The sequence below is a fragment of the Peromyscus eremicus genome, chromosome 1 (assembly GCF_949786415.1).
Source record: "Peromyscus eremicus chromosome 1, PerEre_H2_v1, whole genome shotgun sequence".
Lineage (NCBI taxonomy): Eukaryota > Metazoa > Chordata > Mammalia > Rodentia > Cricetidae > Peromyscus > Peromyscus eremicus.
This window is the reverse complement of record NC_081416.1, coordinates 94,466,823-94,493,760: the sequence shown is the minus strand read 5'-3', so window position 1 is coordinate 94,493,760 and position 26,938 is coordinate 94,466,823. Positions and strand designations below refer to the sequence as shown.

The 26,938-nt window shown below is 42.0% G+C and overlaps 3 protein-coding genes across 3 annotated transcripts in view; all 3 read left to right on the top strand.

Moving 5' to 3' along the window:
- Nlrp14 (NLR family pyrin domain containing 14) overlaps nt 1–3,371 on the top strand; it is a 40,005-nt gene extending 36,634 nt beyond the window's left edge. The window contains exons 9-10 of the mRNA XM_059251823.1: nt 2,354–2,524; nt 3,047–3,371. Coding sequence (XP_059107806.1) covers nt 2,354–2,524; nt 3,047–3,179 — 304 coding nt within the window. The 3' untranslated portion in view covers nt 3,180–3,371. The remainder of the gene's footprint in view (nt 1–2,353; nt 2,525–3,046) is intronic.
- Nucleotides 3,372–13,755: 10,384 nt separating this feature from the next.
- On the top strand, nt 13,756–15,505 carry Rbmxl2 (RBMX like 2). Its single transcript, XM_059269192.1, has one exon. It carries the CDS (start codon nt 14,079–14,081, stop codon nt 15,249–15,251), a length of 1,173 nt encoding a protein of 390 aa, XP_059125175.1. The 5' UTR covers nt 13,756–14,078; the 3' UTR covers nt 15,252–15,505.
- Nucleotides 15,506–15,949: 444 nt separating this feature from the next.
- LOC131915888 (splicing factor U2AF 35 kDa subunit-like) overlaps nt 15,950–26,938 on the top strand; it is a 66,485-nt gene continuing 55,496 nt past the window's right edge. The window contains exon 1 of the mRNA XM_059269211.1: nt 15,950–17,858. The gene's annotated coding sequence lies outside the window, so the exon portion shown is untranslated. The remainder of the gene's footprint in view (nt 17,859–26,938) is intronic.

The window sequence follows — 26,938 nt, the reverse complement described above, 5'->3', positions numbered from 1 at the left end:
CCTGCCATTGCCATTCCTAGGGTTGTGGTTATAGGAGTGTCCCTAGGAGCCTAATTGTAAAGTGACTGTAAGAGAATGGATTATTGATAGCTCTATCTCAGTGTTTTCTGTCTTAAGGTGTACTTGCTGTGATTCCTGTACCTTGTGTTATAATCAGTGTAACTGTCTCTTTTCCATATTGCATTTTGCTTTTAGTGTAATCATACTAGTGTGATTTCCATGTGGGCAGCAACTTTGAAACAGTTTTATATGCTCAGCACTTAATATGACCATGAAATTTTTCTATGACCAGGTAAACAGGAGGTAAAAGTGAAATTCAAATAAATTGGTTGTGAGACTGTCATGTGAAGAAGGTTGTGTTTCAGTTATTTTGTCAGTTCCTTCATTATTATTGGCTTGAGTAAGGGTTCTTGATTAGATGGTTGGTTGATTTAATTATCTCTCTTCTGACCTGGAGGCAGGGGAGTGAGCTTGAAATGTATGGTAAAAAAAAAATTAAGGGCCAGGCTGTGGTGGTGCACACCTTTAATCCCAGCACTCGGGAGGCAGAGGTAGACAGATCTGAGTTCGAGGCCAGCTTGGTCTACAAAGCAAGTTCCAGGACAGGCTCCAAAGCTACACAGAGAAACCCTGTCTAGAAAAACAAAAAACAAAAAACCAAAGAATTATGGCTATCCTTACAAAAGGTGTAATTTCTTTGGGTGTGTGTATTACAAGTGCTTGGAGGCCAATGGAAGACATCAACCTCTACCTTATTTCCTAGAGACAGTCTCTCACTGATGCTGGAGCTAGGCTAGCAGCTAGTGAACAGCCCCAGAAATCTTCCTGTCTCTATGCTTTATAGTCCTGGAGTTACATGCTTGGCTTTTTTATGTGAGTTCTGGGGATTAAAAATAGGATCCCCATGCTTGCATATCAAGAATTATTACCTACCATCCTGGTTGGTGGTGTTTTCATTTGTGTATTTTGTTAACTTGGCACAAGCTAGAATTATCTGAAAAGAGGAACCTCAATTGAGAAAATGGTCTCCATCAGATAGGCCTATAGGCAAGTTTGTTGGGCATTTTCATATACATACATATACACACACATATATACACACATTTATTTATACATATATATATATCATTTACTTTTATTTAATGTGCATTGGTGTTTTGCCTGCATGTGTGCATGTTCTGAGGATGTTGGATCTCTTAGAACTGGAGTTAAAGACAGTTGTAGCATATGGGTGCTGGGAATTGAACCCTGGGTCCTCTGGAAGAGCAGCCAGTGCTGAATCTTATTTTCTTGATTAATGATTGATGTGGGAGGGCTCAACCTATTGTGGGTGGTACCATCCCTGGACATGTGACCCTGGCTTGTACAGAAAAGCAAGCAAGCTATAGAGAGAAAGCTGGTAGGCAGCATTCTTCCATAGCTTCTGCTTTGTTCAGTTCCTGTCCCGTTTCTGGCCTTGAGTTCCTGCCCTGACTTCCTTCAGTGTGATGTGGAAATTTAAGATGAAAAATCCTTTTCCTCTTCAAATTGTTTTTGTTCATGGTGTTTTATCACAGCAATAGGAACCCTGATTAAGACACCTATCTCTAGGGCTGCAGAGATGGCTCAGGGTTAAGAGCACGGCCTGCTCTTCCAGAGGTCCTCAGTTCAATACCCAGCCATCACATGATGGCTCACAACCATCTGTAATGAGAACTGGTGCCCCCTTCTGGCATGCAGGTATTCCTGCATGCAGAACACTATGTATGATAAAAAATAAAATAAAGACACCTAACCCTGGATGCGTGTTCACATAAGTGACACTATGCTTGAAGCTTTATTATTTCTTGTGTTTTAAGCACTCAGTACTAAGTTTCAAAAATCTACTTCTGTTGATATATTTTAGTTTATCCTTAGATCAAGATTTTAACTTCTTGGGGCTGGTGAGATGGTTCAGTAAGTAAAGGGACTTACCACATTGTGCAACCAGAGTTTCATCCCTGTAACCCCTCAAAAGGCTTCAGAGGTAGAGAATGTATTTCATAAAGGTGTCCTCTGACCTCACATATACCCTGGCACATGTGTCTACACACACACACACACACACACACAAATTGAATTCAGCTGTTTTATAGTATTATGCTTGCATAATTCCATGGACTTGTAGTTATGAATTATAACTCATGTCAGAAAAGGTATGTTTAACCCATAACTCTCTAATTTTGTAAGTTCCTATAGTCCTTGAATTTACTCTAGCTATATTCATGTGTCTATTTAATTTCTAAAATTATCTTTCAAAGCTCACAGATCTCTTAAGTGCTTGATCTATGTCATGGAATAAACTCATTTTTATTTTTGTCTCTCCTCCCTATAGACTGGAAAACTGTGGATTAACCCCCATTTGCTGTCAGGATCTCTTAAGTCTTTTTTCTGACAACCAAAGTTTGATACAAATGAACTTAATGAAGAATGATCTCAATTATGACACAATTAAGAATTTATGTAAAGTCTTGAGGTCTCCAACATGCAAAATGAAATTTCTAGCGTAAGTTTTCAGTTGCTCCTCAGATGGCACATGTCCTGTGTTGATGGATTTAGGTACCCATTCTTTTATTGATGTCTTCAGAATCAACCTGCTACATTGGGTAGATTGGTCTGGAACCAGACTATCTCAGTTTGAATTCTGGCCCCACCTCTGGTTCAACTCGGGATATTCTCTAATATCTCTGCATACAAGTCTCACCTGTAAAATGGATAAATTGAAAAATATTTGTTCACAGGGTTATTATGAGGCTCTGTTAGACTTGGGGCTGACACAGTGCCCAGTACAATAAACAGGAATGTGTTGCCTATTCTCACTAGAAAAAAGCTCCCAGGGGCCCTTGTTAATTGTAATTTTCCTCTTCTATACGCCACTTCACTTTGCTGCATCTCCTTCAACATCTCTCTCATTCCTACTCCCCACCAATGTTAAATTCCCTACTTTAGCAAAGAAAGCATTCTGTTTTGTTTTTCTTTCCTCTTGAAGTTCTAGAAGGTAGAAAAAATGTTCTTTTATTTTTCTCAGGTTGGACAACAAGGAAATTCATGGGAAGAAAATCAAGAAATTTATGAACGATGTAAGAACTAACAACCCACAATTGGCGATTAGGCCATACTATTATACTATAGAAAGTGAGTGCTGGTGGAAGTATTTCTGAAGAACCTGATGTGCCTTTAAAAATTAAAAAACATCTTCAAGTGGTATGGTCTTTAACATATATGAAATACTTGCCTATATCCAGAGATACTGAATTGCATTTCCAGTAGGGATAGGTTACACACTTCTCTGTAAAATGTTTGTTGTATTTCACACAGGTGTTGAGAAAATAAAGCAAAACCCAGAAAATGCTGTGTCAAATGTTTTTATTGGCTATGGAGCTGAAAAACTTTGGAACAAGTAGAGAAATGAACTTGATGATGGGACTTGTCTTATTTAGGGCTACTATTGCTGCAATGGAACACCATGACCAAAAGCAACTTGGAGGGAAAGGGTTTATAATGGCTCACCATCAAAAGTAGTAAGGGCAGGAGCTCAACATAGGGCAGAAACCTGAAGTCAGGAGCTGATGTAGAGGCAATGGAAGGGTTCTCCTTACTGACTTGGCTCAACATGGCTTGCTCAACCTGCTTTCTTATAGAACCCAGGACCACCAGCCCAGGGATGGCCCCACCCACAATCCACTGGGCTTTCTCCCATCAATCACTAAGAAAATGCCCAACAGGCTTGCCTACAGTCTCATCATATGGATGCAATTTCTCAGCTGAGGTTTCCTCCTCTCAGATGGTGGGGGTGGGGAGAGGAGGATTTGACAAACTCTGCAGCACAGCACTAAAGATTCATGAGCCTCAATTTCCCTTCACATTCCCACAGCCGTGGCTTAGTTCATAGCTGTGCTCTAGCTTGTCCTATTAGAATGGCATCCACATGTGTACTGAGTACTGCCAATGTCAGTCACTTGTGTCTATCTTTAAATGTTGATTTCTAGATTCAATAAAGAATATTGGAGTGAGGCTCCCTAGGAGTGAGGATTTAAATAACTTCAGTTGAGTCACTAGTTCCAGTAGATGTGGGAATGCAATTCTGCAATCAATATCCTGTAGCCTCCTGATTTAAAAAAAAAAAAAAAGGCTAATTTTAAAAGGACATAAGGAGGCCAGGTGGTGGTGGCGCACGCCTTTAATCCCAGCACTCGGGAGGCAGAGCCAGGCGGATCTCTGTGAGTTCGAGGCCAGCCTGGGCTACCAAGTGAGTCCCAGGAAAGGCGCAAAGCTCCACAGAGAAACCCTGTCTCGAAAAACCAAAAAAAAAAAAAGACATAAGGCTTTTGGGGTTAAAACTAAAAAGATTCATTTGATAAAATGGCACAGTAGTTATCTGTGAAAGATTGTTAGGAGTTATTTAATAAAGCTGTAGAACCGTCCCAGAACTGTGGCATGCAAAACAAACAAAAAACCCCAACCATTTAGCGATTTGGAGCCAGGTGTAGTGGTGCATGCCTTTAACCCTCAACATTTGGGAGGCAAGAGTAGGTGGATCTCTGGGTTCAAGTTCAACCTGGTCTGAGTTCCAAGCCATCAAGAGTTATATGGTGAGCGGGCCTGCGTGGTGGTGCATGTCTTTAATCCCAGCACCTGGGAGGCAGAGGCAGATGGATCGCTGTGAGTTCAAGGCCAGCCTGGTCTACAAAGTGAGTTCAGGACAGTCAGGACTGTTATACAGAGAAACCTTGTCTCAAAAAAAAGTTATGAGACCCTATCTTAATAAAATAACTCATGACATGGCAGACGAGAATTCAGGAAGGGCTCAGCCAAGCATTTTTTTCTACATGGTATCACGTGTGGCTCCTTGGTATTGAGTGGGAAAGCTCTGAAGGCCACTTGACAAGGATGGCTGGAAACTGGATGGCCTGCAAGGCCTCTGTGTCTGCAAATTAGAACAGTTTAAGCTTTGCCCTGGGAGCGCTGTCAAAGCTGAGCCTGGAGGGGAGTAGGGAGTAACTAGCCAGGAGGGCCTGTCGAGCAGAGCCTACCTGGAGGTGGCCAAGGGCAGGGCTGTGGAGGAGGTGGCTCACAAGCCTTGAGCAAACAGCAGCCCTCATGGGAAGTTCAGAGAGGGAGGGGCATGATCTGCTTCTGGTGAGAGGAGAGCCAGTCACTGGCAGGTTTGCTGCTGCCTTGAGTCTCTAGATTCAGAAGAAGCACTTGGAAAGGGTGGGGATGCCCCTGAGGAGCAGGTGGCCCCAGCCGGGTTTCCTTTGTCAGAGAGCAGGACCCTGGACAGCGCTTGCAGTTTTCCCCAGGAGTTTTAAATGGCAGCTTGCCACTTAAAACAGTCTGAAGCTGTTTCCTAGAGGCGGGCAGACTTGACTCCTCAAGGACAGACGGACAACATTTGTGTGTTCATGGACAACACACAAATGTATGCGGACTAAGGGAAACATTAAAAGTTTTCATTAGTGCTCAGTAGTCAAATATATAAGCGTAAAATGGAGTAGACAGAGGCTGGGGGTCTAGGGTTGAAAATTGTTTGACAGACTTTTCATTTTGCAAGGTAGAGTTCTCAAAAGTGCACACAATGTGGATGCACTTAACCTTACTGGACTTTATACCTAAAATGGGTAAGACGGTAAATTGTGTGGTGGGCATTTTAGAACTTTAAAAATTAAGTTTAAACATAGGAAGGGCTGCTCTCTTCCTTGTCAGTGAACTTGGGGCACAGAATGGGCCATACTGCTCATATGTCTAGATGGTTAGACCACAGCTCAGTCCCAGAATAAACTGGAAGCAGCAGATCCCAGGTCACAGGAGAAGGGTGGAGTTTTAACTGTCCTGGGGCTTTTAACCCAGGAATAACCTGGCAGGTTATTGCATGTGTTCTCCAATTTTTCCTGTCAGGATACAGCCTGCTACAGAGGTCCCCCCCACAAGTACTGTGTGTGTGTGTGTGTGTATTTTTAGGAAGGATAATTAATCTTTCTTGAGTAATGTTGAAGTATTACCTCTGTTCTTTGATAGTGATTAAATTTCTTTCCTCATCTTGGGGCTTCTGTACCTTAGAGTTCCTTTTAGGATGCTGGGGCCAGTGTGGATGGTGAGAGAATCTGTACCCACTCCAGTTTACAGGTTCACATTTGATCCTATGGGTGGTCTCAGAAACAGATGACTTCATCCTTTCTGGTTTCTGGTACAGTTAAATAAAGACGATATCATCTCTTGCTCCAAACCTCTCAGGCTGTTAGGATACTACAGGTTTTCTCCATCTTAGAACCTATAAAAGTAATGTTAGAATCTAGCCTCTGCTTTACAGCAGCTCTCCCCATCTCACAGATACCAACATGCACCCCACTGGTACACTGCACTAGAAAGAGTTAGCATCAAAGAGTATTGATGTTAAGGTTATGTCACACTAGTTCCTCCTAGAAATCAAAGAACCTCATCCCATCCTATGGGAGCCCATTTTCAGGTTTCCTAGTGCTTACCCAGCAGGTCTGTATAGAAGGGGTGATTGGATCACGGGCCTTAGTGCAGGTATCTGAGATGGTCTGTACTTGGCTGTGCTGGGGGAAGGTCTTTTGCTCCACCCTTGGCATTCCTATAAATACCCTAGGGCACAGACAGTCAGGGCCAGTGGATAAGGATCCAGGCCCATCTGAGTCTGTCCTGTGTTTTCTCTCTGTTTCTCTCCCCTCTATTTCTAACTAAGTCTCTTATTCCTTATTCCTCAAGAGTCCCTGGGGTAAATAATTGTGGGGCTGGTCCCCCACACCATCCTTAAAAGGTATAAATAAGAAGAGGCTCCCTCCTCTGTAGCAGGAATCTTAAAGTCTTATTAATAAAATCAAACCTGAGGCCAGTTATTGGGGTGAATGCTGGTAGATCAGAGAGACAGAACAAGCCACAGCTAACCTCACCTGGCCAACTTCTCAGCTGGTCTTGTTTCCTCAGACTGGAAGCCTCTGAGTCCTCATCCAGAATGAATCTCAGCTGGACTGTGTTGCTCCAAAGCCTGAAAGCTTAACCAGCCAAATGCTTCTAGTTCCTGGTCCTCACACCTTACATATCTTTCTGCCTTCTACCACCACTCCCTGGGATTAAAGGCTCACTCCCTGGGATTAAAGGCGTGAGTCACCATGCCTGGCTCTTTCCAATGTGGCCTTGAACTCACAGAGATCCCAGATGGATTTCTGCCTCTGGAATGCTAGGATTAAAGTCGTGAGTGCCACCATTTTCTAGCCTCTGTATCTAGTGGCTGTCTGTTCTCTGACCCCAGATAAATTTATTAGCATGCACAATATTTGGGGGAATACAGTACCACACTCCTCTGCCATAAGGGCCTGATTCTCTCCAGATACCCTACCACAGTGTCCATCTCTGGCCTGGACTCTCATCAGAGTGTCTAGTACTATGTTACCTGCTCTGTCTGTGTGTCCATGGCTTTAATAACTTTTAATAAAGTTCTTATTGTCCAGTCATCCATCTCAGTGTTCTCTTTTTTTTTTTTTTTTTTTCAGATCTGAGGGCCGAACCCAGGGCCTTGCACTTGCTAGGCAAGTGCTCTACTACTGAGCTAAATCCCCAACCCCAGTGTTCTCTTAAGCCCCCAATCCAAAACATAATAGAACCCATTTATTCCTTCCTTTATCCCCATTTACTATCCATCCTTCTATTCACAGTTAAGGTCTCCCCCTTTTAGTAGTAGTCACCTGAGGTTCAACCACTGTGCAGAGACATGAGGATTTAGCTCAGTGGTAGAGTATTTGTCTGGAATGCACCAGCCCCGGGGTTTGGTTCCCAGCAATCCTCCCTCCTCCAAAAAAGAAACCAACTACTGTGCAGGACTAGATTTCAGTGAAAAATATTAGACTAGCAAACACTCAGCCTCAATCCATTCCTATTAAAGGTAGAGTGTGGTGATATTGTGTCTCCCAATATATTGTGCACCTTAATAAACTTATCTGGGATCAGAGAACAGAACAGACACTAGATAGACATAGAGGCCAGAAAATGGTGCGCACACACCTTCAACCCTATCACTTGGGAGGCAGAGATCCATCTGGATCTCTGAGCTCAAAGCCACACTGGAAACAGCCAGGCATGGTGACACATGCCTTTAATCCAAGGAAGTAATGGCAGGAAGCAGAAAGGTATATAAGGCGTGAAAACCAGGAACTAGAGCCTGGTTAAGCTTTTAGGCTTTTAGCAGCAGTTCAGTGGAGATTCATTCTGGATGAGGACTCAGAGGCTCCCAGTCTGAGGAAACAGGATCAGCTGAGGAATTGGCAAGGTACTACAGTAAAGTAGGGTTACATACATAACAAGAAGCAACAGGCCATTTTTACCCACAGAAAATACAGCTGTGGGATGAAGAGATGGCTCAGTGGTTAAGAGAACATACTGTTCTTCTAGAGGAACCAAGTTTAATTTTCAGCACCCATATCAAGTGGCTCACAACCACTGTAACTCCAGCTCTAGGGGCATCCAACTCCTCTGGCCTGTATGGATACTGCCTTCACATGCACAAACCTCATACAGACACATACACAAAGACATATATGCACACAGATAGTAAATATTTAGTTTTTAAATTCCTTTAGAAAATACAGCTGTTTTTGTTATTTGTCCCAGTTTTATCAAGTAGAATGAAGGTACAACCTGCCTCACTGGGCCATCGGGAATTCTGTCATAAAATTTTAAAATACATTTACAATGACCTCTGTCATAATCATCCATCCTCCAAAACTTGGTTTTGCATCCCTGTGACCATCAAATAGTGAAAACAAAGTTGAAGAGATGGAGTGGAGGAATAGCATAACAAGTTTCTCCATCCTTCTCTAAAATATCCACCCACAAAACAGTGGAATCTCTGTGTGGCCTCTCCATCAGCCTTGCTTAAGGTATAAGCATATAAGTATGAGTCAGCTCTTCATGTCTTTATCTTCTGCTTTACACAATATTTGAAGTGCCTGTTTCTAATCTCTATTAAACTAGTACTCCTAAAAGAGCATCTCTCTGTTCATTGTTGAAATTATGTGATGTAAGCATCTTCCTTGATTGAAGAAATGCAATTTGAAGGTCCTCATTGCTTTAAGGTCTTATGTTTCAGTTTTTTGATAGCATTCTCAGAATTTGCATCTCTTTCTGTAGAGACAAGTTGGTAGAAGCCAGGAATATAGTTCAGTCGTAAAGGCCTTGCTGAGCATGTGTGAGGCTCTGGATTCAATCTCAAACACCAGGAAAATAAAAACAAGAAGAAAGAAAAAAAAAACATTTCTGTCCCAAATCAGTCCTACCTACAAACTGTTCTGGGACTCCTTACATGGAATGTGGCATATAACCATGGGTAAGCTCTGTCTCTTCTACTGGCAGAAGAGTCTTCAGCAGTAGTTTATATCTCAGCAATACAAGATGAAAAGATCTAGCTTTCTCCAATTTCTACATTACTGTATTATGTCAGGGCAAGACAGTGCAGAGGTTTCTCGATCTTGTATTCTTGCTGAGGTCATTTCAGATTTAAGTAGAATTTGATCTCCTTGATGGAGACTCCCATGGAAAATTTACCTAACTCTATTCTAGAAACTCTAGTTCAAGATGCCCCAGGTAACTTACCTTAGCTTCTGTTAAACTGCCTGCTTGTGCAAAACTCCTTCTCAGGCTAACTGCTTATCTTTGCATCTGTTAAACTACTTGCTTGTACAAAACCTCCCCTGGTGGCAGCAGCAGAATAGATACCAGGATGTGGGTTTTGCCTTTAAAAACCCCTTGCTCTAAATGCTCCAGACTATGCTTAGGTCCCAAATATCTGAGTGTAGTCCCAGCCAATTGGATGGAATAAAGCCTTTCAATTGGCTATAAACTATGCCTGTGTGGTCTTCTCTAGTGGGCTCCCTATAACATAATCCCCCACTCATTTGAGTCAGTTCACAATTTAGATGGTCACTTCAAACAAGTATATAGCTATATTTGTCGGTAAATTCCAGCCACCTTCTGAAGCTACAAGTAGTTTTGCGCCCGCCCCCCCACACACACACTTTGAGGTAAGGTTCACATGATTCTCTAGCTTCCACCTCCCAAACAGAGACTACAGGTCTGTACCACTGTAACCGGCTCTCATGTAAGTTCCTCTTATGGATATCAACATGTTCTAATTTAATGTACCTTCAAAATTCCCATGGTAACGTTTACCTTAAAGGTGTCCTCAGGTTTTTATTGTTCCTCTACTTAACCATATAGCCAGGCTATTGACTAGCATCATGGTGTCAGTAAAAACCTACACAAAACTTTTTGCCATTGTTAAAATTCTTCCATGACTGCTAGAAAAACAGCATTTTATTTAGACACCCTGTCTTAGTTAGGGTTTTATTGCTGTGATAAGACACCGTGACCACAGCAACTCTTATAAAGAAAAACATTTAATTGGGGTTGGCTTACAGTTCAGTTTAGTCCATTGTCAGCATTGGTGGGAAGCATGGTGGCATGCAAGCAGACATGGTGCAGGAGAGGGAACCAAGAGTTCTACATCCAGATCAGCAAGCAGCAGGAAAGAGTGTGAACCAGTGGGTCTGGCTTGAGCTTCAAAACCTCAAAGCCTACCTCTAGAAACACACTTCCTCCAACAAGGCCATACCTCCCAATAGGTGCACTCCCTATGAACCTATGGGGGCCATTTTTATTCAAACCACCATATACCCAGAGCTGTGATGGCTCTCTAAGCAGGATGCTGTCCAGTAGCCTCAGAACTCCTAAATATAACTATACAACTCTTTACTGGTCAATTGAGTTCTGTGTACAAGGCACTATCTATACAATATAATCTAGCATTATTTTACACTACTCCAAAATCAGTTCTAAGGGGAAAGAGTCTTCTTGGTAAGCCTACTAAGCAAGTATGTATTCCTTCAGTTCCATATTCCTACTGAAACACAGTAGGAAAATATATATATATATATATATATATATATATATATATATATATGTATATATATAAAATATTCCATCTATATATAAATTACTCAGCAATTAGAATGTCCATACAAGATTTGTCTTTTGAATATGCTTGGCCTATTCACACAAACACTCCTTAAAGTACCTAATACTTTATGCTAATAAAAAAGTTAGACATCTCACCAAGCAGGGAACAGTAAGTTGGGCAGAAAACACTACTGCGGTGATCTTCTCTGGTGAGGATGCTTCAGAAGCTTGGCAAGGTCAAACCATGTCCGCTCTGAAGTCTTTCAGCTGTGGCAGGCTGTGAGGATGGCACTGGTGGATGTCCAGGAAGTCACTGAGAATGTCAGCCAGTACCTAATGCTGACAAGCCGGCATATGTGAGCTCAGCAGTGGTGCTGGAAGTTCAAGGGTCACAAAAGCCAGGGCCACACACAGTGAGTGGCCAGTCTCAAAGCCTCCTTGCCAATGGATATCAACACAGAAGACAGAGAAACCATGTTTGGGGAACATGGTAATGTGATCATAGGGGCCACTTTTAAAAGTTCCAATTTTTCTATTATTTCAATTTGCTGTGGCTGTACTAACATATCAACATCACCTCGGGGTTAGTTCATTAGCATATCAAGACCTGTTCTGGAGCTTCTCTTGTAACTGAGCTGCCCGGTGGTAGGTCCATTAACACAACAGAGCTTGCCTGGGGCAAGGCTGGGAGCAGGGTGGGTAGCTGCTAGCCTATCTGAGCTGCTTGGTAAGTGACTATCTTACAAGCATTGCATTATTCTAAATCATACAAAAATGGTTATCACTTATGTTCTGACCAGTTCTATTCTTTTAAAAATTTACCACTTCTGTCTTCCTTGGAGTTGAGCTCAATTGATATAGTTTAAACTTAAATCTGTGTTTCCGCTTTGAACAAGCATTAGACCTTGATGATCCCGTAAGTCTTTCTTCTGCTTCTAGGCTGCTTGTCCATTTGAGTCCAACTCCTGAACCAGTGTTCTCAAAGCAGTGCGGACAGGTTTTGATTTTTAAATTTTGAGTACACTCTTGAGGTAGGAATAAAGTCTGTCCTGTACCATTAGAAGATTATTTTGCAAGATGCCATTAGTGAAAGAGAGCAACTTCTTTCTTTCACAACCTTCTAGGCTATATATAACCTTGGCCACCTTGGCCCCTAATAGAATCAGTCGGCTTTCTTTTTCACTAAACTTCTAGTAAAGACTACTGAATTACAATGACCTCTTTGGGGCTACTGAGGGACCCAAACAAGTCTACCTAAGAGAAGCCTTAGAACAAAAGAGAACAAAAGCTCCAGACACACAAGGTTCTCTCCTTTCCCTAGCATGAGTTAAATCTAGAAGTAGCTCAACCTCTGATCCCTTCCTACTCCTCAGGAGTTCTCCAGTTCTTATCACTGCGTTGGTTAAGCGGTCAGCTCTCACACTAAAGTCATCCAGGTCCCTACCAGCATTTACATCGTTAGCAGAAACTCAGCTGCTTAGTTACCATTCTATTGCTGTGAAGAGACACTGTGACCAAGGCAGCTTATAGAAGAAAGCATTTAATTGGGGGGCTAGCTTACAGTTTCCGAGAGTTAGTCCATTATCATCATGGTTGAGAAGTGTGGTGGCAGGCAGGCAGGCATGGCGCTGGAGAATTAGGTGACAGTACATTCTGATCCTCAGGCAGCAGACAATGAGAGAGACAGCCTGGCATGTCTCTTTTGAAACCTTAAAGCTCGTGCCCAGTGTCACAACTGTTCCAAACAAGGCTACTCTTCTTCCAAAAGGCTACTTTCTAATCATTCTCAAACAGTTCCACTCCCTAGTGAATAAGCATATATGATTCTATAGGTCCATTCTCATTCAAACCACTACATCAGCTATGAGCAAAACTCACTTGTGATAGATGAAAAAATAGTGACCCTAGTTGTGAGGCAGGAAGGCACTATATGACAGGAGCAGGAGGTGAGAGGGCTTCAGTGAGGCGAATGTTAGGCATCATGATGTGTGGGTCATGGTTATATGGGTACACACACGAAAGATTAAGCAATAAACTTAATACTTGGAAAACAAATTTATAAACTTAGAGAACATTAAGAGAAAACAGGAGCCGGGCGGTGGTGGCGCACGCCTTTAGTCCCAGCACTCGGGAGGCAGAGCCAGGCGGATCTCTGTGAGTTCGAGGCCAGCCTGGGCTACCAAGTGAGTCCCAGGAAAGGCGCAAAGCTACACAGAGAAACCCTGCCTCGAAAAAACAAAACAAAAAAAAAAAAAAGAGAGAGAAAAAAGAATAAGAATAGAAGCATAACTTTTTCCACTGCTGAGGAAAAAATAAAGAAAAATCATTCTATAAGTAAGAAAAATGGAAAAAAATAGACAAGATAATCATGGTTACTACAAAGTATATTACAAACTGGCAGGAAGGAATGTGAAAACTACTTTAGCATATACATATGAGACCAAACAGCCTAAGGTAAGCAAAACAAATAGCAGAATGTGTCAAAAACAAGAAAAGGAGTAAATCCATATAATGACTCCCTCTCACTGTTATTTCACGTATTTCAACACATCCTTCCCATGCGGGCAAGAGCAAAAACAAGATTAAAAAAAAATGAAGCCGAACTCTCTCATCTTATTAATAAACTTTCTATATACACTTCGTTCTAACTCTTTAAACGACTACTAATTTCATTTCCCAGGGTTTTGTGTTTGTTTGCTTTTGAAAATCGTCTCGGTCACTAGGCTTGGAATGCCTTTGGAATTCTTCTCATTAAGAGCAATGGAACTTTATTTTTCCCTTCCCCTAACGGCTTCTTATTCAGCCGCGCTTCAGGGAGGGAGCCCCAGACGGGAAGCCGGGGCCAGCTGAGTGGGTCCGAAGGGGCCACAAACCAGTTTCCGCAGCCCCGCGACACCCGCTTGAGGTGCGGAGCTGCCGACCAATCACAGGCAGGAGCCGCCCGTGGCTGAGGGGCCGCCCGGCCCATCCTTCCGCCCTCCCGCCTGCGCACAGCGCCCCCCGACCGGTAGGAGGCGGCCTCGACCAGCCGGGGAGTTCCGTGCCTCGCCGCGTCTCGCTCCGTCTCCACAGCCCTCGCCACCGCCGACATGGTGGAAGCCGACCGTCCAGGGAAGCTCTTCATCGGAGGTCTCAACCTCGAAACCGACGAGAAAGCCCTCGAGGCGGCGTTTGGCAAGTATGGCCGCATCATCGAGGTGCTCCTGATGAAGGACCGGGAAACCTCCAAGTCCAGAGGCTTCGCCTTCGTCACCTTCGAGAACCCCGCGGACGCCAAGGCCGCCTCCCGAGACATGAATGGCAAGTCCCTGGATGGTAAGGCCATCAAGGTGGCCCAGGCCACCAAGCCGGTGTTCGAGAGCAGCCGGCGCGGGCCCCCGCCTCCCCGCAGCCGCGGCCGCCCGAGGGGCCTGCGCGGGAGCCGCGGCGGCGGCGGCCCGCGGCGCCCTCCCTCCCGGGGCGGGTCGGCCGACGAAGGCGGCTACCCGGGGGATTTCGACCTGCGGCCTTCCCGGGCCCCGATGCCGCTGAAGCGCGGGCCACCGCCTCGCCGGGCCGGGCCTCCGCCAAAAAGAGCCGCGCCGTCGGGCCCGGCGCGCAGCGGCGCGGGAATTCGCGGGCGGGCCGCGGGCTCGCGGGGGCGAGACGGCTACGGGGGCCCTCCGCGCCGGGAGCTGCCGCCGCCGCCGCCGCCGCGCCGCGACCCGTACCTGGGCCCGCGCGACGAGGGCTACTCGCCCCGGGAGAGCTACTCGAGCCGCGACTACCCGAGCGCCCGGGACCCGCGCGACTTCGCGCCCTCGCCGCGCGACTACGCCTACCGCGACTACGGCCACTCGAGCGCGCGCGACGAATGCCCTTCCAGGGGCTACTGCGAGCGCGACGGCTACGGGGGCCGCGAGCGCGACTACGCCGAGCACCCCAGCGGAGGCTCCTACCGAGACCCCTTCGACGGCTACGGCGACCCGCGCGGCGCCGGCCCTGCCCGCGGTCCGCCGCCATCTTACGGCGGAGGCCGCTACGAAGAGTACCGCGGCTGCTCGCCCGACGGCTACGGCGGCCGCGACAGCTACCGCAGCGAGCGCTACTCGAGTGGGCGCGAGCGCGTGGGCAGGCCGGAGCGCGGGCTGCCGCCGTCTGTGGAACGAAGCTGCCCGACCCCGCGCGACTCCTACAGCCGCTCGGGCCGCCGGGCGCCCCCCAGGGGAGGAGGCCGAGTGGGAAGCCGCCTGGAGCGAGGGGGAGGTCGGAGCAGGTACTGAGGCCGCCGGGGCTCAGGACTCATGTCCAAAGTCAAGAAAAGAAGAATCAGTTTCCTGGTAACTCACCCACGGACTAGTGCTAAGAAGAGTTGTTTTTCTTATTTTTTTACCGTTTTAAGATTTTTGCACCCCTGTTAACTTCCTCTGCATTTTTATGCTTTTGAGAGGCAAAAAAAAAAAAGTTAAAACCCGTTTAATTTCATTTTGGAATTGTTAAACGTTTCAACAAGCTCGTGTTAAAAGTATGACTTGAACCTGAGTAGTAGTCTTCCTTGTCGTTCAAAGTAGTTCTCTTAAAGGCTTCTTCCCTTCCAAATTTGCCTGATAAAATGAGGCAAGCGGGTCTAAGGTGTTTTCACAGAAATCTTGCCCACCTAAATTGGAAAAAGGATCGTGCTACCCCTTCAGACCAAAATGGGGTTTGGGGAGAAAGCGTTGGGGGGAATTGGTGTTTGCTACTGGATTCCAAAGTGTCTATCAAACTGAATCTCTGTTTGTACTAAAAGTACTAAAAGCCAACCAAACAGCAACCAAACCCACTTAGACCAGACGCTGTGTAAAGAAGGTGCCATTCGCTCAATGCTCAATGAGTCTAAAGCAAATGGATGCTGCCTTTATTTTAACTTTTTTGACTGTTTTGCCAATTTTGCTTTTTCTTTGGGGATCTACAGAATCTCCTGTCTCCTCATTCCCCAAAATAGCATTTACATGATTGGAACAGCGATGGAATACTAAATTTAAAATTTGGCCAACCACAAAGCTGAAAAACAAAACAACCCAAAATTATCTGTTGATAGCATTTATTTTTACCATTAACAAATTAAGAAAGAAGTGTGCCAGTGGTGGATTTGGGAATCATAATGACTTCCATTCGTGAGATAGATACTGGTTCAGGTGGAGAGAATTGGGCTTCTTCCCCCTGGGGTGAAGCTTCTCAGGAACAAAGGTCAGAGAATCCCTGAAAGATTCCATTTCAACAACTGAGAATCTCAAATGCTTTGAAGGGGCAGGGTCAACTCTCTGAAAAAAGCAAAGGGTTTGTTGAGTGTTCCCCACTGAAAAGGGGGGTTTGGGCAGAGAAAGACCAGAGGCTTCTTTCAAGATACTTCAGGAGAGACATAGGTCTCCTCTTTTCACCCTAAACTTAGGTCAAGAAATACCTGTGGAATTCCCTTATGTGAGAAAAAGGTGTAGAACTTACTTTCAGTGTAATATTGCTTGATGAAACAGCTGGACACCTGAACAACAACAAAAGTCTTGAGTTCTGAATGCAACACACACAATCCTAGAGCATGGGTTTTTTTTTTTTGACAATGTAGTAGATGAATTAAAGGATGCGCCATCTAGTGGCCCTGAAGATGAAACACAGCAAATAGAAATTTTAAATCCAGGAATTCTAGCAAAACTACCTAAAATCTTTATGGGGAAAAGTTATTTATTAAAGAAAAAAAGAAGAACTAAACAAATGGAAAGTCATGTTACCTCATGATTGAGAAAACTTACCATAATTTCTCAATCTTGCCAAATTAATTTGAAAAAGCAGTACAACTTGAACTGAAGTCACAACATATTTTTCTCATAGCTCCCCTCCCCTCCTTAATAACACCATTCATTGTTGATCAGTGATGCAATGTTAATATTCAGTAAGCCCAAAACAAAACAGTAACTTTATTTTACCAACAAATTATGAAGGAACTTTTTTTTTAAGATAATGGAAGATATAGCTAATTCTAAAATTTGCATGATGGAGTAAAGAGCAAGAAGAGCCAAAATAGTTTTGAGAAAAAGTATTAGGAGATATCAAGTATAATCAGATATCAAGATTTCTTACAAAGCTCTAGCAATCTAAGCTGTATATTACTATCAACAGACAAAAATAGACCAGTAGACCAAAATCATGAGCCTAGAAACAGTCCTACCTACAGATACAAGCACTGTTGTATGATAGAAGTAGCTTTAAAAGTCAATGGTGGAAGGATGGACATTTTAAAAATGACTGTTGATTTGCAAATGATAAAGTCAGATTCTTTAACTCACACAATACACAGAAATATGTTCTAGATGGTTTGAAAACAATTCTGAAGAGGAAAAGTGAAACAATTAAATGCATTCACCATAGGTGGGTAAAGAATTCTTAAAGACAAAAGCACAAACCTACAAGGAAAATGTTGATATAATTTCCACACTATTAAGATATTTTGTGATAAAAGGTACTATTAACAGTGAAATGTCAAATTGGAAGCATGTTTTTATATTGAAATAACTTCCAAAAGAATGCTTTGGAAATACTTTTTAAAAAAATGAAAAGTAATAAATGAGCAAAAGGACTCATACTTTCCTGGTAGGTGTAGAAGTTGACACAGACTCTTTGGAAGTACATTGACAGTGCCTAGTAAAGCTGAAAGGTGTGTATCTCATGATCCAGAAATTTCAAGACAAGACCCTAGAAAACGTACAAGTACACAAGGAATTATGCACAAAACTGGTGTTTTAGAGCCCTCTTGAGCATTTAAAGGGTGTAAACAGCTTATCAGGAATGGTTCCACAGAGGATGAAGGTCCACCCAGAAGCAAAGGTGAATTGACCAGATCCACATGATCAACATGGGTAAGTATAAAGTATGTGGAGGAAGGGGGAAATTGCATAACTATAAATTACATAAATATACAAAAACCAAAAAGCATTATTAGAGTGATAACACAAGATAAGGATATTTAGTGTGAGGAGGAAAAGGAGGAGATGGGATAAGGAGTAAGTTTTAGGTCAATCTTACGCCCTATGCTTTTTTTTCTGAATGACAGATTTTACTGAGCATGGTACCCCCTTTGAGGTGGAGGCAGAGGATTATGAGTTGAGGCCACCTTAGTTTTACATAGTAAGACCTTGTCTCAAAACTAAATTTTTAAGAATTAAAATATATGAGGAGTTGGAGAGAGTCTGGAAGAAATTGGGAGTGGGGATCATGATCAGAATATAGTGTATAAAAAATTTTTTTGTCCAATTTAAAAGAAAAAAAACTGCTGGGTGATGGTGGCACATGCTTTTAATCCCAGCTCTTGTGAGGCTGAGGTGGAGGCAGGCAGATCTCAGTTTGTGGCCAGCCTGGTCTACAGAGTTCGTTCCAGGACAGGACAGGGCTACACAGAGAAACCCTGCCTCGAAAAGTCAAAAGAAAAAAAACTATATTATTTCTATGGTTTATATATTAACATACAAGTTTAAAACATTTCACAGTAGAAATTTTAATATGATAATTAGAGGATTGCACAATACATGGTGTATAACCAAACAATAAAATGAAACATTTTTACAGTGATTTTCCTTTGTTCTCAAGTAGAGGTGATGCATTTGGCTAAGTTTCTAGACCCTTCCTTCTCTGGATGGGCTTACAGCTAGTTTATCAAAATTTCATATAATTTGCATATCTGAATTCCAAATCTTAGGAAGTTGCAGGTTTTCCCCTTTAGGGCTTAGTTTTGTCTTTTGAGACAGTGTCTTAGATCCTAGAGTAAACTCAAATTCACTAGTAGACTAGCAAGACCTTGAATTCCTTTTCCCTCCTGTCACTATCTCCTATGTGCTTAGACCACAGGCATGCCTACCCAGGCTAGGTCCAGACTTATTCTGGAAGCAATGAAAAACTTACACAATTAACATTACTTAATGAATAGTAATCTTAATGTTGAAGCCATTTATAACTAGCTGGGCCCCTGTAACTTTTCTTTAAATTATACGACTTCTATACCCACCCTCCTTTTAGCTTCTATTTTAAAAGCAATGTGTTGTTCATTTTCTTAAAATATTCTTTTTCAGGGACAATAACTCTGCTCTCAATGTTTTCCTCCTTGGGGCAGAATGTAGAAGTTACCAAGCAAAATCAGGCTGTATTGCATACATACATGCATTCCCTGTGGAGGTAAAAAAGTTCTTTTTAGAATCTGCCTGTTGTATATGCAGTGATACTGATTCTAAAGATAAGCTCTGTCCCAGGATAGCCCTTGCAAGAATAATTTTTAAAAGACCCAACAATAAATATGTATGTCATATATATATTACATACATATTATATATATATATGTCGTGTGTGTGTGTGTGTGTGTGTGTGTGTATACACATATGGAATGTCATTATCCAGCACAAAACTCTAGAGGAACTGCAGTGAGCAATGACCCCATGGAGCTGAAGAGACTGTTGGGAAGTTTTAGGGGGGCAGTGCAGGGGAGCAGCAGTACAGCTTCCCTGGTTTGCCTGGAGGCCACTTGCCTAGTGGAGACAACATTTGCTCACTAGTGCCATCCTCAGTCTAGAATTTTGTCCCTCTTGTCAGCATTCAATATTGGGAACACACTAATAGAGCTGTGAGCAACTGTGGTTAAAACAGAGTGAGTTGTGAACTGTCTTAAAAAGTAGGCCTAACAATTTTCTTACTAAACTTTACAAAAATCGTGTCTTCTAGAAGGCCAATCTGTTGGGGAGTCATTCTGGAGAAAGTAATCCTTAGCCAGGCAATGAGACAGGGCTTTGAGCGTGCTGGGCTGGCACTCTACCAACTGAGTTAACCTGGTGGCCATAACTTAATCCTTAGATTCAAAAGGGATTATAGGCTGATTAAATTATACAAATGCATACAGATTTAGTTATGTTGTAGTTAACTATGAGGTAATAGCAGTAAGAGATTGGCACAGGACACCAGAAAGTGCCACCTTAAAGAAGTAATAACTGAAATAAGATGTAAAGATGAGTGCCAGATAGCTATGAAAATTAAATGAGAATACATTTTAAATGTAGCACATAGGAAGTTTTCTTACTGCTTTTCTCTAGCTCTGAACACAAGAATAATTTTGCTGAGAGCTTAGAGATGAAGCTAAAAGAAATGTATGTGAATCACTAAAAGTAATTAATTTAAGGACATACATTGAGGTTGATTACCAGGAAAGCAGAAAAGAGGAATGCCAAAATATAAATCAACAAATGAGGGCCAGTGAGGAAAACGGAATGGAGCCAGGCACAGTAGCACATACGTGTATTCCCAGCACTCAGTGGCAGAAGGCAGGTATGGCAGCCACAGCTGCACCTAACTGTTTTATCGCTGGCCCCTGAATTATGGACCAGAGGAAGATTGGCGGTAGAGAGCTATCTTGTATGCAGTAAGGGCTAGATTTTCTGTTTGAAATTGCCCTACAGGCTGAAGAAGCTGAGTAGTTGGTGTGCTTCCCGACATTGAACAAAGGTTGCCCTTCAAGAATAGTCCACTAGATGTCACCAAAAGCTTAACAATTCCTTCCATGCACCTGCACCATAGTTCTGGAGACAGGGCCTGAGGCATATGCCTGGGATGGTGCAGATACCTTCCTTCTAGATTGGATGAGATGAAATAGAGGCAAGTGGGAACCTTCAACTGACCTGAAGTGAGCACTGTGTCACTTGGAAAACAGAAATATATCCAAGTATATATAAATATTAAAATTGATAGGAAAAGGTGGAGAATTTATGCTAATTAAACTGACTACTTTGAAAAAAGTAGTATGTAATAGTAAAGCACATGTAAACGTCATTGTTTGAAGCTTTACTTTAGTTAGGAATCTCTTACAGATTTAAGAACTTTTTTAAAAATTACATTTATTCAGTGTGAACACATGTACATGCTGTGACATGCCTACAGAAGTCAGAAGACAGCTTGTGAAGTCAATATTCTTCCGTCGTATTAGTACTGGGCGTTAAACTTAGGTCATCACGCTTGACAGCAAGTTCCTTTACCTGCTGAGCCATCTTAATAACCCCTACAGATTTTTTTCTTTTTGTGTGACAAAATTTACTACCATAATCATTAACTTTTGAAAATTCATTCTTTGAGAGTTTCATACAACATATTTTGATTGCATTTAGCCCAGTACCCTAACACTTTCCTCTTCCTTGCCCAGTACTTGTGTCCTTTTATTTTTTTAAATCCTTCAAGACCAAGTTTAGTCACATTAAAACATTCACATTTTTATGTTAACCACCATGTATTCATTCATAAAATTATTTCTTCTTGAAAAATCTGTATTTTCTTAAATGTAAAAAAACCCCAGAAAGTTGAGAAGATATAGGTATAATTTTATATAATCAAGTTTGAGAAGATTTTTGTAATCCAAGGGAAAGGAAACAGAGTTATATAGTGACATATTTGTTTATAAAAGATTAAAACTTTTTATTAAAATTGAGTTAATTAAACTTACTATGTGGATATCCTATTTTTATTAATTCAATTTATTTATTTTACATCCTGACTATAGTTTCCCCTCCCTCCTCTCATCCCATTCCCTCCTTCCACCTCCTATCTGTCCCCTCCACGACCCCCCCCCCAATCCACTCCTCTTCCATTTCTGTTCAGAAAATGGCAGGCTTTCCATGGATATCAACAAAATATGGCATATCAAGTTGCTGTAGGATTAAGCACCTCCCCTTGTGTTAAGGCTGGCAAGGCAATCCAGTATGAGGAATAGGTATGCAGCAGCTAACTAGAGCTTTGGGGACAGCCCCTGCTCCCACTGTTAGGAATCCCACAAGTAGACCAAGCTATGCAACTGTCACATATACAGAGAGGGCCTTGGTTGTCCCATGCAGGCTCCCTGGTTGTGAGTTCAGACTCTGAGATCCTTTGAGGCCAGGTTAGTTGATTCTGTGGGGTTTTTTTGTGATGACCTTGACCCCTCTGGCTCATACAATCCTTCCCCCCTCTCTTCAGCAGGATTACCTGAGCTTGACCTAATGTTTGGCTGTGGGTCTCTGCATCTGTTTCCATCAGTTACTGGATGAAACTTCTCTGATGACAATTGGAGCAGGCAATGAGGAAATACCTAGTTTAGTCTTCACAATGACTCTGAAATAGGTGTCATTTTTATACCTACATTACATATAAGATTTAGGGCCAAAGAAGTGAATAATTTTCTCAGGGCTGAAACACTCTTAATTTAGTAAACTAATGATTTTAATCTGATTAATTGGTCTCTAGAGCCTGGAGTTTTGCTTGGCTATTCCACCAGAAGCCACCTGTGCTAGAGCAGTCATATCATCAGCCCCCAGCTCTCTATTTTATATCCATGCACATAACTCAGTTCCTCACTCTGAGTAGGAAGTATCTTCTTCCAAAGTAATAGCATTGATATTTAGAATTACAGAAAAATATTGAACAGACAGAAATACATTTAATATTAATAAGTAGATTAATTTAACAAATACCTGACCCACACAATACTTGGTTTCCAAAAGGTGTTGGTAATTCGCACGTCATGGAAACAGTAATAGGTGGAGTAAGAAGACATTGAGTATCAGTGATGACATCCTTAGCTGGGTCTAGTCTGTTATTTTTAAATTATTTTTGCATGTATGCATGTATGTAAATCTTTGTATGTGAGGGTATGTTCATGCCATGCTCTGCCATGCGTTTGGAAGTCAGAGGACAACCTCAGCTGTCAGTGTTCACCTTCTTTTTGAGGAAGAGTCTCTTGTTTGAAGCTGCACGTGTACTCTAAGCTAGCTGGCCTGTGAGCTTCTATGGCATTTTCCTGTCTCCATCCCTATCAACTGTAGGTATGCTGGGTTTTAGTCACCAGCCTCTCTGTCTGGCTTTTTATATGGGTTCCAAGGATCTAAAGTCAAGCACGTTGTCAAATTTGTATGATAAGTATGTTTACCTGTTGAGCTGCATCACAGGCCCTAGCCTCTTTTTGATTGTTTATCATGAACAACTTCTTCATGGTTTCTGTCTTGTCATCATGGCAGCATCTTAGACTAAGAAATCTCACAATAAATCTTGAATTGGAACTGATATGTTTAAAACTACAGTGATTTTTGGCTAGGGCTATAGCTCAATTTGTAGAGTGCTTGCCTCCCACGCACAAAGCCTGGGGTTCCATTGCCTGCGCTGTACAAATCGAGTTTGCTGACACATGCCTGTAATCGCAGCACTCCACTACATAATAATCTTGAGGCTAGCCTCTGGGATGCCTGAGACATGTCTCAAATGAATAAACAAAGAACATAGTGAATTTTTATTATCAAATCCAGAGTCAAGTTCATATTTGTTACAATGTGGGGAACACAGCCTTTATGATGACTGCTTTTTGGTGTCATTTGTCTGAATGTAAATTGAAACTTCTCTTACTGTTCCTTAAGTCTATCATGCTGATATTTGAATTTTCAAACTACTTCATAGACATCAACCTATTGACTCCAATCTGTGTGAGATATATCGTAATTTCCCCATTGTGTGAAGACACCATCTACTCTCATATTATCTACTGTCATATTTTTCAGTAACATTTACATATAAAACAGTTTTGCCTCCAATCTTGAATTTGTGCCAGAAAATTCAATCATTACAACAGTCTTGTTTTTGTGCTTTATCTCAATATTGAGGCCACATGTAGTGTGTGGTTTTCGGCCTGGGAAAGTAACTCATTTAGTAAATTGCTTGCCTAGCATGCGTAGATTTGAGCTCTTAATACCTCATGCACGTGCATTCACCACACAAGAGTGCTTATGTACACACACATAACATACACACACACACACACACACACACACACACACACAGGGAGACGGAGAGAGAGAAAAGAGACTATCATTGTAGCCATCAATCAATCTGTGGGCATTATTCTTGAGATAGTAATCATTCTAGCTGTCTAGGTAATTTAGGAATACAATTCTACTTCTCAGATGCTCATTAGTTTCTAAGAAAATGTCCAGCCTACTAAAGAGCAGAGTCCAGGGGCCTTTTGACAGGAGGCCAAATGTGTGTTTAGCATTATCTTAAGCCACTCTCCACTCGTTTAGTGAACATTAGCTCCTTATACAGTCTGATCATTCTTCAAAAGGCAGGAGTGCAGCCAAGACTAATTTGGTCTCCATTTTAGTATTTCTCATCCCAGTGAGAAACAACACAACAAAATTGCACTTCAGCTTGCATGTAAGACTACAAGTGAAAACACTTTACACTGGCAACAGGAACAAGGTTTTGCTTTGTCATGGAAAAATTGAAAACTAGAAATGAGCCTAAAGAGAATGCAAAAGTGAATTAGGAGTTTGATAAACTTGTATGTTTCCTCTTTTATGTGCAATACAATATTTTTATATAAAACTCTAAAAATGCATCATAATGGAAAATTGAAAAAGAGGCAGGTGGATCCATGAATTTGAGGCCAGCCTGGTCTACAAAGAAAGTTCCAGGACAGCCAGGGCTACATAGAGAAACCCTGCCTAGAAAAACAAAATATATAAATAAATATTTTATGAACATTTTGATATACTGAAATTGAAAACTAAGAAGATTAGTTATTTTCTTTTTTCATTTTTTTTTCTTGAGACAGGGTTTCTTTGTGTAGCTTTGGAGCCTGTCCTGGAATACACTGTGTAGACCAGGCTGACCTCGAACTCACAGAGATCCGTCTGCCTCTGCCTCCTGAGGGGTGGGATTAAAGGCATGCACCGTCACCGCTCAGCAGAAAATTAGTTTTTACCAAATGGATTTTATAGCCTCAGTGATAACACTGCTGTATTCATCTTTATTATTTTCATTGGGGTAAACATGTAACTAGTATATTTGGATTAAATACCTATACTTCATTTTTTTGGGGAAGGATTAGCAACAAAGCTAGATTCATGAGCCTTGGGGGAGGGGAATGCTTTGCTAAAATACATCGCATTTTATGGATGTTCATTTTATAAACATCCATGCTCATAAATCTGCAGTGATACGTAGGCAAGATGAAGATAACCAGCCCCTGATCTACAAGGGCACAATTGTTAGCCAAGCAGAATAGTAACTAAATTTAAGACATTAGTAGAGCAGTGTCCTGTCTAGGTTAATCCAGGACTATTGCAGCAAGCACTCATCTTGTGTTCTGTTCAAGACAGGTATGGTCTTTTTCTAATCATTTCTGATGACTCAGGCTGTGGAGATGGCTCAGTTAATGTTACAAGCAGCCAAAACAGGAAGTACTGTGTTAGTGCACAAAGCTAAGTTTTTGTATTTATTGTGACAGGTAAAGTTGGAAGGCTAAGTACTCTATCTCTTTCTTCCTCAAATATCATCTGCATTTAGATATCTCTTATTTTTAGTTAAAAAACAGTTATGCATTCAGCAGCAGTATCACATCTAATAATTAAAAGTATTATATGGATGCATGTGTAATCACTAGACAAAGCCAGCCCAGAAGGTCTGAATTACCTCTCCCAATGCAGCAACTCTCTCTTCCTGGATGGAACCACTTTCTTGACTTAGAAACAATTAAGTTCTTGCTTTCTCTGAATTTTAATAATAGAAGTTTATTTTTAAGTAATACAGTTGTGCACAAGGACAGCCTTGGAACAAAAATATCCAAAAGATGCTCCGAAACAGTGGAGCTTGTAAAGGGGTCGATGAGAAAACTACTGAAGAATGTGGAAGAAAACTAAGGATATTCAGATGCCAACCTATTTGGATTGGCTTCTTACCCTAGGGTATTTCTGGATACCTTCCTGTATTTTTCCTAGATGAATTAAACAGCACCAAGGGAAGAAAAATATACATTTAGTGCCAAAAGCTTAAAGTTAAAACAAATATACAATAATATTAGAATTTTGTAGTAATCTATCACCACCTCATGTTTTAAAGAAACTCTTTTGTCTCATACCACTGAGCCTGAATGGAGACTAATATGAAACTCGCAATCAGCTCAGTTATCCCCGGGCTACTCTGTAGATACACTCTCCTGGCTTTTTTGACTATGCATTCACATTTCTATCTCATCCACTAGACAGCCCCCTTCCAACACCCAACCATGTGTTCTCATCACTTTGTATACGGTTATAATCCCTTCTCAGTTTAATGCATATTCAAATCATTCAGGTCCTGATATAATGCAGATTTTAATTATGGGTTGAGTCCAAGTTGCTGCATTTCTAAGTTCCAGGTGATGCCCTGTGGCTTAACCCTGCAGTAAGTGAGTGGCAGTCATATAGCCATGTGCAAGCTCTCACTCATCTATTCATATGTATGCACCACAGCTGCCTGTGTATGTTCTCCTTAATCTCCGCCTCTGTATTTCTCTACTGGTGTCTCTTTCACCCTCACTGTGTTCTGTACTCATTTCCTCTTATCATCCACACATCTGTAATTTTGATTCTTATATTCAATAATGCCGTTGTCCTAACCTTACTCTCGTCTAGCACTTTACTCCAACAGAGCTCAGCTTTGCAATAGGAAGGCTCATTTAAGTGAAGTCACACTAGGGGAGTAATTTCTGAAATCCAGTTACAGTTTCCAGGAGTGTTGGTTCACTGACTCTTCTAGGGAAGAAGTTTGGTGCAGTTTGGTTCCCCTTAAGTCATACCAAGTAACATCAATGGTGTAAGACAGATCTGTGGACTGAAGAGAAGGTAGTCATATGGCCTTTGAAAATCTCATCACTGTCCCCAGAAGAGGGAGGCATTGAGTTTTTTCCCAAAATTTTTCTCCTCTAATCACTTTCTGGAGTGTGACTTTTAAAAATCCCAGTTATTCATAAGAGGCAGTGAGGATTGTGGAGATTATATTTTATAGACTCAAAATTGGGACAGTGTCAATGGGACAGAATGTCTGAAAAGTGACAACCCCAGAAAATTCTATGACACTGTTGTTAATGTGAAAATTGAATAAATGTTCAGCTCCATCCTTGGTTTTATTT